This window comes from Peromyscus californicus, unplaced genomic scaffold (assembly GCF_007827085.1).
Source record: "Peromyscus californicus insignis strain IS unplaced genomic scaffold, ASM782708v3 Scaffold_2__1_contigs__length_46816999, whole genome shotgun sequence".
Lineage (NCBI taxonomy): Eukaryota > Metazoa > Chordata > Mammalia > Rodentia > Cricetidae > Peromyscus > Peromyscus californicus.
Genome location: NW_026294540.1, coordinates 20,377,682 through 20,389,592, shown reverse-complemented (window position 1 = coordinate 20,389,592; position 11,911 = coordinate 20,377,682). Strand labels below are relative to the sequence as shown.

Below are 11,911 nucleotides of genomic sequence, written 5' to 3'. Positions count from 1 at the left end.
AAGAAAGAAGGAAGGAAAGAAAGGGACAATGCATACGTAATCATTTTTATGTGCTGGAGCTGTCTTCTGTTGTCTGCCAAGAATTTCCTTTAGGAATGTACTGTCCCATTTGGTGTTGTTTATACAGTTTGGGAAATCCAAGGTCAGCAGCCTGGAGTGAGGGCTGCTGGGAGAGTAGGAAGGGATACAGGAGGCGTTCTGGGAAGGACAGTTTGCTGGCAGCAAACGGTTACCCTCCACGCCACCCCAGGAATGACTTCCAGCCAGCTCACAGGGAGGCTGTGCAGAAGGGTCAGGGAGCCTCTGAGGATGAGCTGGGCGGGTCTCTTCTCAGAGAACAGAGGCTGTTATGCCCTGGAACTCCCCCAAGAATCAGATAAACAAGTCATATGACATTAAGCCCTGAAATCAGGCACTGAGTTGTACTGTTTTCTGCCAACTCTCCCCAAAGAAAAAATTTTAAATGGTTTATTTTTATTTTACATACATTGGTGTTTTGCCTGCATGTATATCTGTGTGAGGATGTCAGATCAGCTGCAACTGGAATTGCAGACAGTTGTGAGCTGCCATGTGGGTGCTTAGAATTGAACCCAGGTCCTCTGGAAGAGCAGCCAGTGTTCTTAAGTGCTGAGCCATCTTTCCAGCCTCATATTTTTTTTTTCATTTTTTTTAAAGGAAAGAACCTGAGTGCCCATTAGTTATTTACTAATTTTATTTTTTCCTTATGTGTCTCTGTGTGTTTATGCACCTGTGTATGGGTACCTGCAGAGTCCAAAAGAGTGTCAGGTCTCTGAGAGCTGAAGTTACAGGTGGTTGTGAGCCACCCAACATGGGAGCCAGAAACTGAACTCAGGTCCTCTGGAAAAGCAGCAAGTGCTTTTAACTGCTGAGCCATATTTCCAGTCTTTATTTTATTTTGAGACAGGGTCTGACATGTCCCAGACTTGCCTAGAGCTCCCTTAGCACTCCAGAATGACTTTGAACTTGGAGTCCCCCTGTCTCCACTACAGGCATACACCATCACACCTGACTGACTAGCTCTTCAGTTCTGGCATTTGTTTGGAACTGAATTCAGTTGAACTCTTTTAGTTGGCTAGAAACCTTCAGGCGCAGGGACATACTAGTCCCAAGGCGATATAGGATTAAAAGAGCAAGAGCAGAGGTCAGTCAGACTTTCCTGACCAGAGCCAGAGAGTCAGGGTCTCTAGGTTTGGCAAGTCTTTTGGTTTCTGTCACTGCAGAAAGGAAAGCAACCACAGACAAGACTGAAATGAGCATGACCGGACCTGGCTCTCTGGCCGTCATTGACCACCCCTGCAAAAGGAAGACATAAATCCTAGCCTCACTGTGATCTCTCCAAGCCAGCTCCGTCTGAGTTGTAGAGAGGAGAATCTGCTTCGTCTTGAGTCACATTTCAATGATGTAGTTGTGAAGATCAAAAAAGTCTTGACAGCATCAGTATTGCTAATCTTAACTCAAAAGGGCAGGTTACGTAATAAGTCATTAGAAAATAAATGTGTCGAGTCAAGTGGGGTGTTGTTACGTGCCTGGCATCCCAGCACTTGAGGCAGGATTAGCAGTTCAGAGCAGTCCTCCGCTACCTAGAAAATTAAACACCAGCCTGGGATACATGAGAACATCGCTTTGAAAAAGACCGGGGGGGGGGGGGGGGGGGGGGGAGGAAGAAAGAAAAAGAGATGGGTTAGTATTACGCTTAAGCAGTCATGTCAATCAATCACATTATTCAAAACCACGGGTACTTTTTTTCACCTGTAAAATTAAAGAATTCAATCTCTTGATTTTTTTTTCCATCTAAGGAAATGTCTTGGGACTGGAGAGATGGCTCAGGCAGCAGTTAAGAGCACTGAGTGCTTTTCCAGAGGACCCAGGTTCAATTCCCAGGACACACCTGGGGGCTTACAACCATCTGCCCTCTTCTGGCCTCGGTGTGTGCCAGCCACTCATATGGTACACAGACACAGATGCAGGCAAAGCACCCATACACATAAAAAACAGCTTTATACCCAGCTCATTTTAAAAAATAGGCTCATCGTAGTGGACTTTTTTGTAAACAAAACTTTCTCCTTTTTGCTATTATAAAAAACAAATTTAAGATCTGTTTGTGTGAATGTCTGGCCTGTATGTATGTATGTATGTATGTATGTATGTATGTATGTATGTATATATGTATGTATATCTATGCACCAAATGCCGCCTAGTACCCTAGTACCTAGTAACCTAGTACCTACCTAGTTGAGAGGAGGGCATTGGATCCCCAGAACTGGACTTACAGATAGTTGTGAGACACCATGTAAGTGCTGACAACAGCCTGGGTCCTCTGCTGGGCCATAGCTCCAGCCCCACTGTCTCTTTTTAAAAACAATTTCTTTTTCCTCATTCTGTGTTATGGTCAGAGGGCTACATGCAGGATTCAGTTCTCTCCTCCCACCATGGGGGTTCCTGGGATAGAACTCAAGTGACCAGACTTGACAGCAACGCACCGAGCCCAATGCAGACAAAGCCTTCAATACATTCGGATCGATTTCCTTGCCCGCCAAACACCATTTTCAGATCCCGCAGTCATTCCATGTTTAGTCAACAGAGGGCGCTTTAGGCTTTCCATAGCAAAGCCAGATCATGAGGTCATTTCCACACTGTGTAACAAAACAGTGGCTTTGCTGTGAAAACGAACCAACGTTAGATCTTTAGTTCTCACCCTGCAAAGGATGAGCCCCGTTTATTTTTCTAACAAGATAGGCATGGTAGTGAGCTCCTGAGACCTAGCACTTGGGAGGCAGAGGTTAGAGGACGAAGGGATCAAAGGCATCCTTGGCTACAAAGAGAGCTGGAAGCCTGGGGGGGCTACCTGATACTACCTCAGACAACCAAAAATAAACAAAAATGAAACTTAAGCCTAATCTCCTAATCAATATCTCTCTCTCTCTCTCTCTCTCTCTCTCTCTCTCTCTCTCTCTCTCTCTCTCTCTCTTTCTCCTGACACACACACACACACACACACACACACACACACACACACACACACTGCTCAAATCACAAACTACTTTGCTATGATTTAAACCTTATGGAGAAAAAGAATCATTAAATCATTTAGACCTTGAGGAGAAAAAGAAATAAAAACAAGTCCTAAAGGAATAAAATTTACCTCTTTTGCCCAGTTCCACATAAGGCAGTGTTCTCTATGCAAAGACACAAAGTCTTAGAAGGCTAAGAACAACGTGAACAACGACAATGTAGCAGGAGAAGCAACTCAACCCCTAGAACAGCCCAGACAGGCTGGAATTCTGAGTTCTTTAGAAATACAGATTTTTGAAGCTAGACTTGGTGACACGTTTGTAATCCCAACATTCAGGAAACTGAGGCAAGAGGATTTTAAGTTTGAGATTAGCCTGGGCTACATAGGTAAGTTCTAGACCAGCCTGGGCTACACAGTGAATCCTGTTTCAAAAAACAAACATTAAGAATGTTCGCTGCTCTTCCAGAGGACCTGGGTTCAATTCCAAGTACTTACATGGTGGCTCACAACTGTCTGGAACTTCAGTCCAAGTGGATCCAACACCCTCTTCTGGCCATTATGGGTACCAGGCATACAAGTGTTGCATAGACATACATAACATGCAGGCAATAATTAAAATTTAAAAATAAATACATGAAACCAGGTGGTCGTGGTGCACACTTTTAGTGCCAGCACTCAGGAGGCAGAGGCAGGTGGGTCTCTGTGAGTTCAGGGCCAGCCTGGTCTACAGAGAGAGTGCCAGGACAGCCAAGATTACACAGAGAAACCCTGTCTCGAAAAACCAAAAAAAAAAAAAAAAAGACCAAAGCGACAACGAAAACTTAAACAAGCAAAAAGGAATGTCTTGCCTAGCCCATCACCTACCAACCAGTTTTTGGTAGCTAACATTATCTTTGTGACCGCTTGAACTAAGAGTTTACATGTGTTTTTCTTGATTTCCAGCACTATCTTAAAGTCCTAAGGACAGTAATCTACCTCAAGTTCTTAGCACACAATCCCGTCTGTGAAATGACAAAGTCTGGGGTGGCATTTAAAACGTTCCCCTAAGTACTAACGATGAGTAAAGACAAACGTCTCATGTAAAGATGGTCATTGGAAGGTAATAAGTGGTAATTAAGACCCAGGCTCTGGGGCCAGGCTGCCTGCACTTGGGCTCCACCCCCAACATTTGCTCAATGGGCAACGTTGGGCAAGATACTTTATTTCCCTGAACTCGTTCATTATCTTGACAAATGTAGGTCTCAGCACGGCACCCACTATCTATCATTCAGGCTCCAGCTCTAGGCAAAGTGGTTTGCACTGGGCCTTGACCTTAAAGGAGCTCTGGGTAACTCTCTTCAGAATGCCTGGTTAAGGGATTACTGTATCCTCCCTCCCCCCCCCCCACACACACACACTGCTTCCTTACTTTTTATTTTTAAAAACAAATTTTAGATTTTATGTGTGTGAGTGTTTTGCCTGTGTATTTGTACATCCGTGTGCTGTGCTGGAAGAGGCCAGAAAAGGGTGACAGCTGGGAGCCACCTCATAGGTCCTGGGAACTGAACTTGGGTTCTGTGCAAGAGCAAGAACAGCAAGTATTCTTAACCACTGAGCCATTTCTCTGGTCCTTTTTTATTTTGAGAAAGGTCTCATGTAGCCCAGGCTGGCCCTGAATTCCCAATACTCCCAAGTGATGGAATTACAGGCATGTATTACCATGCCCACTTACTGTTCTTCACTTCATAGGCCAGGTTTGCCTGACCTCTATATTTATCTCGGGTTAGTCCCATAAATTATAATCCTCCTGCCTCAGCTTCCCAGTTTCCTCATGCTTGGCTCTATCCAGCTATCTGTTCTTCAACTTTACTCTGGTCACTTTTCAGTTATTCTATAGGGCTTCATTTGATTCTGTGAAACCCTAACTTCTCACAAATATAGACATGGTTATAAAATGATTAAGGACACTTGGTAGGATAAGGCAGAAAAATGGCCACAAGTCTGAAGGCTGCCTAGGATATATAGTGAAGTCCAGGTCAGCCTGGGCTATACAGAGTAAGAAAGATCCTGTCTGAAAAATAAATAAGTAGATGAATAAAATAAAATGCTGAGAGGAATCTCTTATGTTATATAGAAAGGTCTTTCTTCATAGAGCTCAAGAAATATATGCTTAGACCAGGGCAAGGCATAGTGGCTCACACCTATAATCCTGACAGAAAGGTTGCTACAATTTTTGGGCCAGCCTGGACTACATAGTTAGACTGGCCTGGCCTACAGAATGAGATCCTGTCTCCAAAAAAAAAAGAAAGACAAGAAAAGAGAGCCATGAGATTGTGGCCCACACCTTTAATCCCAGCACTCAGGAGGCAGAGTCAGGCAAATCTCTGAGTCTGAGGTTAGCCTGATCTACAGACTGAGTGCCAGGGCAGCCAGAGCTACACAGAAAAACCCTGTCCGGGGTGGGGGGCAGGGCGGGGGGAGTGGAGAGGAAGGAAAAAGAAAAAGGAAAAAGAAATATACTTAGGCCAGAAAAAAAAGATGTTACGAAAAAGGGGTGCAGTGGGGTACAGAGGCCACATCATAGATTTTTGGTCAGCTGTGAGTGGGAACTATACTTCAGGAACCTAATGGAAGTATTAATATGTCATCAGGGGTGTGGAAGGTCTCGGACATGGGTTTAAGAGGAACATCGAGAAGGATGGTTGAGGTTAAGGAGTTTACCAGAAGAGTTATTAACGCTGTAGACAGACAGACAAAACATGTCACAGCTCTCAAGAAAATTGGCCCCAGCCACCGCAAGACAGACAGACAGCATGATGAGCTAGCTGAAGGGAGACATCAGGGCCTACATGGCAGAAGCAGGGGTCTCTCCCACTTTTCTGAGGATGGCAACACAATCCTGCAGCCAGGCTCTCCCATTCCCAGGCAGGAGGCAGAAAGTAGGAAGTAGGATGGCCACCAAGACCCCCTTTAGTGTTAGCTAACAGGTCAGAAATCTGGTCACATGGAAAACCTGTTAGCCAGGAACTCAACAGATGTCTCAGTAAGAGGAGCCTGTTGGGATGGAAGGGGAAGAGTGCTGGAGTACTGTGGTCTGAGCAGCAACGGGATTCTAACATTATCTTCTTCCAGGGTGCACCTTTGAAGGTTATACCCATGCCTGGCTCTGGCCACTATGCTTCCTGGTCAACCATACTCAACATCCACTCTCCATGTCTTCCCTCCATGATGGACTGTAAGCCAAAAAAAAAAAAAAAAACAACAACAACCCTTTCTTCCTGCGAAGTTGGTCACAGCAATGCAAAAGTAACCACCACAGGTGACTAGTTTTAGTACAAGAGCTAGGAGAATCTTCCTGAGGACATAGGACATGCAGAGACCTCAGGATAAGGAGGCGGCTACCAGGCCAGGAGCCGAGGGGAGACATCCCAGGAGAGCACCAACACTTACGGAGTCTATGGTGGGATGGAGCAGAGGGCTGGGCTAGATCACAGCAGAGTGTGTGCTCTGTCAGAGTTTTAAGTGGAAAGGATCGGGACATGTGTGGGACTGGAGATACTGCTTCAATGATCCGCTGTAATGATGTCATGGTGACAGATGGTGAATTCTTTGATTAGGGTTGGGACAGAGGAGCTGGAGGCAAGGGGATAGATTCAATAAATACTTGAAGGTAGGATCAAAGGTCTTGTACTCTTGTGCATACATGGGTGGAAAGAGAAGCGGGTGAGAACAAGGATGACCTTTAAGTTTCTGGCTGAGTGACTGGGCAGAAAGTGCGGTCGTTGGTGACGCAGATATGACTGAAGCGGGAGCAGGTGTGAAGATGGAATAATACGTAAACCATCTTGTTCTGGGCCTGGCACGTGAAACATAATCAATAAAAGTGATTATTATTATTCTGTGTTCCACAATAATGGCTTCTTGGAAACAGTAAGTCCTTTGACGTTAAACATAGCATGCCAGCATCCAACAGAACAGGATTCATAGAAGAATGGCAATGGGTCTTGGAAATAAGTTATAGAAAAGTTCACTAGGAAAGTGGTGCACTCTTTAATGCCAGCACTCTGGAGGCAGAGGCAGGCAGTGGTACAAGGCTCGATAACGCCAGAGCTGGTGAAGGGAAGACAGGCAGGTCCCCAGGGCTTGCTGACTGGCTAGTCTAGCAGCCTAGCCAAAACTACAAGTTCCAGGTTCACTGGGAAACCAACCTTGTCTCAAAAGATACGGTGAAGGGGGAGGAGGACACCTGGTATCAACCTCTGGCCACACACACATGCATGACTAAGTATGTGTACATACCCCCCACACCCCCAAATATATATGTACACACACAAAGGGGGGGAAGGGAGGGAGGGAGAGGGTTCAGAGAGGGAACCTATAGCACAGCCCGCAGGCACCTGGTTCAGCGCCATCTGAGGAGGTTTGTGCCTCTGAATGACAGTACTGAGAACATAACCACTCGAATGCTTCACATTTAAGCTTTTATTTTGAAAAATAAAATACAAAAGTCATTAAGTTGTAAATGTATACAGTAATTCCCAACGTCTCTGAAACAATACAATGAATTATTTAAATAATTAAGGTATTTACTATTATCCACATCAATACATTTAAACAGGTACGAGTCTTCTACAAAATACCAGAACGTGTACAGATAACCTATTCCGAACAAGAGTGCCAGTTTTGTTAACAGAATGCCATCTTTAAACCCTTCTTCTCTTGAAATGAAAGACTGGAATCTGGTAAGAAAAGACAAGACCAAGAGGAGCTGTAACAGAACTCTGTGCCTGTTGGGCTCCTTATCTTGAGGGTTGTGCATGTCACTGGGCTCAAGAGCCATTACTCAGGGAGCCTGGCTGTGTGACACCCACTCAGGGACAGGAGGCTGGCAGGTGAACAGGACATCCCACTTCTCCCAGCAGAAGACAGCGGTTCCAGAGATTTCTCTTCTGTAGAAAAGGCAGCAGTCGTCCCTAGGGCAAACATAGCATGTGGTCACGGGCACAGATCAAAGCAGCCCTGCCTGCACCGGCTCCGAACCTGCTTCCTTGTTTGCACTAGTGGGTGGGTGGGTTCCAGCAGTTCGGGGGCAGGAGGATGGACAACCATGAACACAATGCCTCTGAGGGACGGCATGAGGGGCACACCTTCCCATCTATGATGTTTCCAGTACCTGCCAATAACTTCAAGGTACAAAGCAAAGGAGCACAGGGGCTGCCACAGACCCTTTCTAATGATGGCAACGGTCGCCTGCACCTGAAGCTACCACTAATGTCCAATGCCCAAAGCCACCATACTGACTTTTCATTATGTGACATGACCTTGACAGACGAGGGGACTCTCTGGGATCACTCTTCTTGTCAGCACACAGGTGACTGGGCCTCTCAGTCTCTCAGTCCCTCATACCGTTAAAGCCCCCTTCCCAACACCATCTCCACACTTACTCTACGCCAGACTCTGAGGAAGTCACATCAGTTAGATCTGACCATGGAGCTCTGCTTAGCTACTCATCATTTTAGATAAGGAAACAGACACAGAATTAAGCTACTCAGTGCCAGGAAGTGGCAGAGCTAATGCCGACCCAGGCTGCCTGAGGCCAGGGCTGTGCTCTTTATCCAGACACACAGCTGTCTCTGCCAGTCCAAGTGGAGAATCCCACCCAGCAGCACCCGGAGGCCTCACCTCACTGTGGGAAGTTCCAGATCAGCTACTCCACTTGCTCAGTCTGTGGAAGGAACCCATAGATATGTTAAAATCCTTGCAGTCAGGCAAGGTGATCAGTAGAGGTGATGACTGCTCTCACCAACACACCATGTATGGCCCAAAGGACTGTGACGGATAACATTACATTTAAGGTCTAAACTTACTATGCTTGAGACCAAAAAGAAAAAAAAAAAAGCCTCTAGCATGTAAGCCCCTGACTTGTATAGGCTGTACTCTAGCAGCCCACTTCCCTTTTTCCCAAGACATTGAAGACTGTTCTTAAAATTAACTGATCTTGTCAAATCTGCTGTTCTAGTAAGACAGTAGGCCTTAAGACTGACTGCTATTTCTGCTTTTGTGACCAAGCTTGCTTACTCTGCTCACAAAGATGACCAGACAACTGTAGGACACATGTGCTAAAGTAAGATCCTGCCTACACAGACAGAATACACGTAATCTTATGGCTTTGCCCCTACCAGCCCTGGGCTGATGTGGCTAGGGGCTGCATCTTGGGAGCGCTCTCAGGTGGACAGTCCTGGCCCCATGTTGGGGGCCAGCACCTAGATAAAAAGCCTCTTCTTATTATTAAAATATATTCATGGTCATGGCGAATGACCCTCTGAGCGACCCCAGACCCATAACAGGTTTGCTCAGATTTTTAGATAAATTCAGCCTGTAATTTTCTAAAGAAAGAAACTGGACGGGCCTTTCCCACACTCCAGGGAGACTAAATCCTTGGCATCTCCTGAGTAACAGGGATGCCTTTGTTCCTCACAAGTCCCATGAGTCACATCTAAGTCTATGTTAAGACATAAGATGACAGGGTGGGCTAATTATCAGAAAGATCAACCCTGTGGCCGGATGTTTGAAATGTCGAGTCAGCCTGGCCTCAAGTCAAATGCTGGGAGCTACAGTCTAGGAGCCTGTGGTTACTGCACACTTGACCAAGCAGAAAGAGTGTGGGCTCTGACTCCACAGGGACAAGACACATGGTTGTCTCCAGGGCCCTCCCAGACCCAGCCTGTGTACCTCTTCCTTAGTTCTGACTGACCTTGAACTCAACTATGTGGAACAGGCTGGCTGAACTTGCAGCAATCCTCCTGCCTCTGCCTCCCAATTCTTGGGTTAAAAGCATGTGCTGCCATACCTACCCAGTTTCTATTTCTTTTTTCTTTCTTGTGACAGAGTTTCATGTAATCCTAGAGGGCCTTGAACACTGTGTAGCTGAAGATGACCTGGATCTTGATTCCTCTGCCTCCAATTCACAAGGACTGAGACTAAAATCATGTGCCCACACTCGGACCATTTCTTACTTAATCATAATCTTTCTTTTAAATTTTTATTTGTTTAATATGTATGGGTATCTTGCCTACATGTATGTCTACACACCATGTGCATGCCTGGTACCTGAAGAGGGCATCAGATTCCTTGGACAAGTAGTTGGAAGCCACCATGTGGGTGGATGGGAATTGAACCTGGGTCCTCTGGAAGAACAGCCATTATTCTTAACCACTGATCCATTGCTATAGCATGCTTTTTCAAAATTTCTATTTTTCAACGTATGTGTATGTGCACGTCTGTCTGTTCTGTCTGTCTGTCTGTGTAAGAGTACATACATGTGAGTGTGATGCCCCAAGAGGCCAGAAGAGACTGTCAGATCCTCTGGAGCAGAAGTTCTAGCCAGTTGTAAGTCAGCTGACATGGGTGCTGGCAATGGAACAAAGGGCCTCTGCAAGAGCAGCCAGTGATCTTAATCACTGAGTCAGTTAGCCCTGAACCACAGTCTTTCATTTCTTAAATGGGTCTGTATGAAAGATTAAATAAAGTCACCATAGTGAGTAACATGAAATGCTTATCAAAGCATTGAAAAACTTTTTCTTATTGTCTTAAAAGACTTCTCTATATTCTATAAATCAGTATTGTGTTTCAAAAATAGTGTCCTACTGAGAGCTTATCTTCTACCATTTATTTATTGTTCTTATAGATTTTATTCTTGGAGTTGGGTATTTGTGGAGCATGCCTTTAATCCCAGCACTTGGGAGGCAGAGGCAGTCATATCTCTGTGAGTTCGAGGCCAGCCTGGTCTACAGAGTGAGTTCCAAGACAGCTAACATTATATAATAGAAAGACCTTGTCTCAAAAACAAAAACAAATGTTATTATTGGGCTGGAAAGGAGTCTCAGTGGTTAAGAACATTTGTTGCTCTTCCAGAGAACTCAGGTTTGATTCACAGCACCCACATGGTAGCTCACAACCGTCTCTTAACCCTAGTTCCAGGGGATTTGACACCCTCTTCTGGCCTCCTCGGGCACCAGGAATGCATGTGGTACACAGATATGAATGCAGGCAAAACATGCATACCCTTAAGAATAATAATTTAAAGTTTATTATTAGTACTACTATTTTGAGACAAGGCCTCACTATGTAGCACTGGTTGGCCTAGAGCTCACTATATAGACCAGGCTGGCCTTGAACTCATAGAAATCCACCTGCCTCTGTCTCCCAAGTGCTGAGGTTTCAAGGCTGTATTACCATACCCAACTCTGGCATTCATTTTAAAAATTGCTTGTTTACTTCTTTATTTTTGTGTAGATGGATGTTGGTGTGAATGCTGTGGGGGAATGTGTGTACCACAGCACCTATGTGGAAGAGACTCAGTTCATCCCTTCCCCCTTTATGTGGGCTCCAGGAATCAACCTCAGGTTGTCAGGCTTGGTGACAATGCCTTTACCCACTGAGCCATCTCAGCAACTCTAGCATTATTCATTGTTTGTGTTTGTTTAAGATAGGGTCTGGCTCTGTAGCCCAGGCTAGCCTTGAACTTATTATCCTCCTGCTTCCATCTTCCCTGTGTTTGGAAAACAGGCATGTGACACTATATCCAGCTATGATAAGTTTTAATAAATAAATATTCTCAACTCTAGTGTGTAATTTATCAGTCTCCTCCCAAGCCCCCAGACCGGGTTTCTCGAGTTATCCCTGTAGCTCTGGCTGTCCTGGAACTCACTCTGTAGTTCAGGCTGGCTTCAAACTCAGAGATCTACCTGCCTCTGTCTCCCGAGTGCTGGGCTTAAAGATGTCTGCCACCACTGCCCTGCAATTTATCATTCTTTAAATTCATGATCATGTCTTTATGACTAAAGACATCTTTCCTTCTAAAGGACGGAACATTCTCTTGTATGTTCTACCCACTTC

General features: G+C 45.3%; 1 protein-coding gene across 4 annotated transcripts in view; it reads right to left on the bottom strand.

The window, feature by feature from the left end:
* Positions 1-7,480: 7,480 nt before the first annotated feature.
* Tpst1 (tyrosylprotein sulfotransferase 1) overlaps positions 7,481-11,911 on the bottom strand; it is a 55,851-nt gene continuing 51,420 nt past the window's right edge. For all 4 annotated transcript variants that reach the window (XM_052755568.1, XM_052755569.1, XM_052755567.1 and 1 more), the window contains 2 exons: positions 8,696-8,738; positions 7,481-7,986 (listed from right to left, as the gene is read on the bottom strand). In XM_052755568.1, coding sequence (XP_052611528.1) covers positions 8,721-8,738 — 18 coding nt within the window. In that variant the 3' untranslated portion in view covers positions 7,481-7,986; positions 8,696-8,720. The remainder of the gene's footprint in view (positions 7,987-8,695; positions 8,739-11,911) is intronic.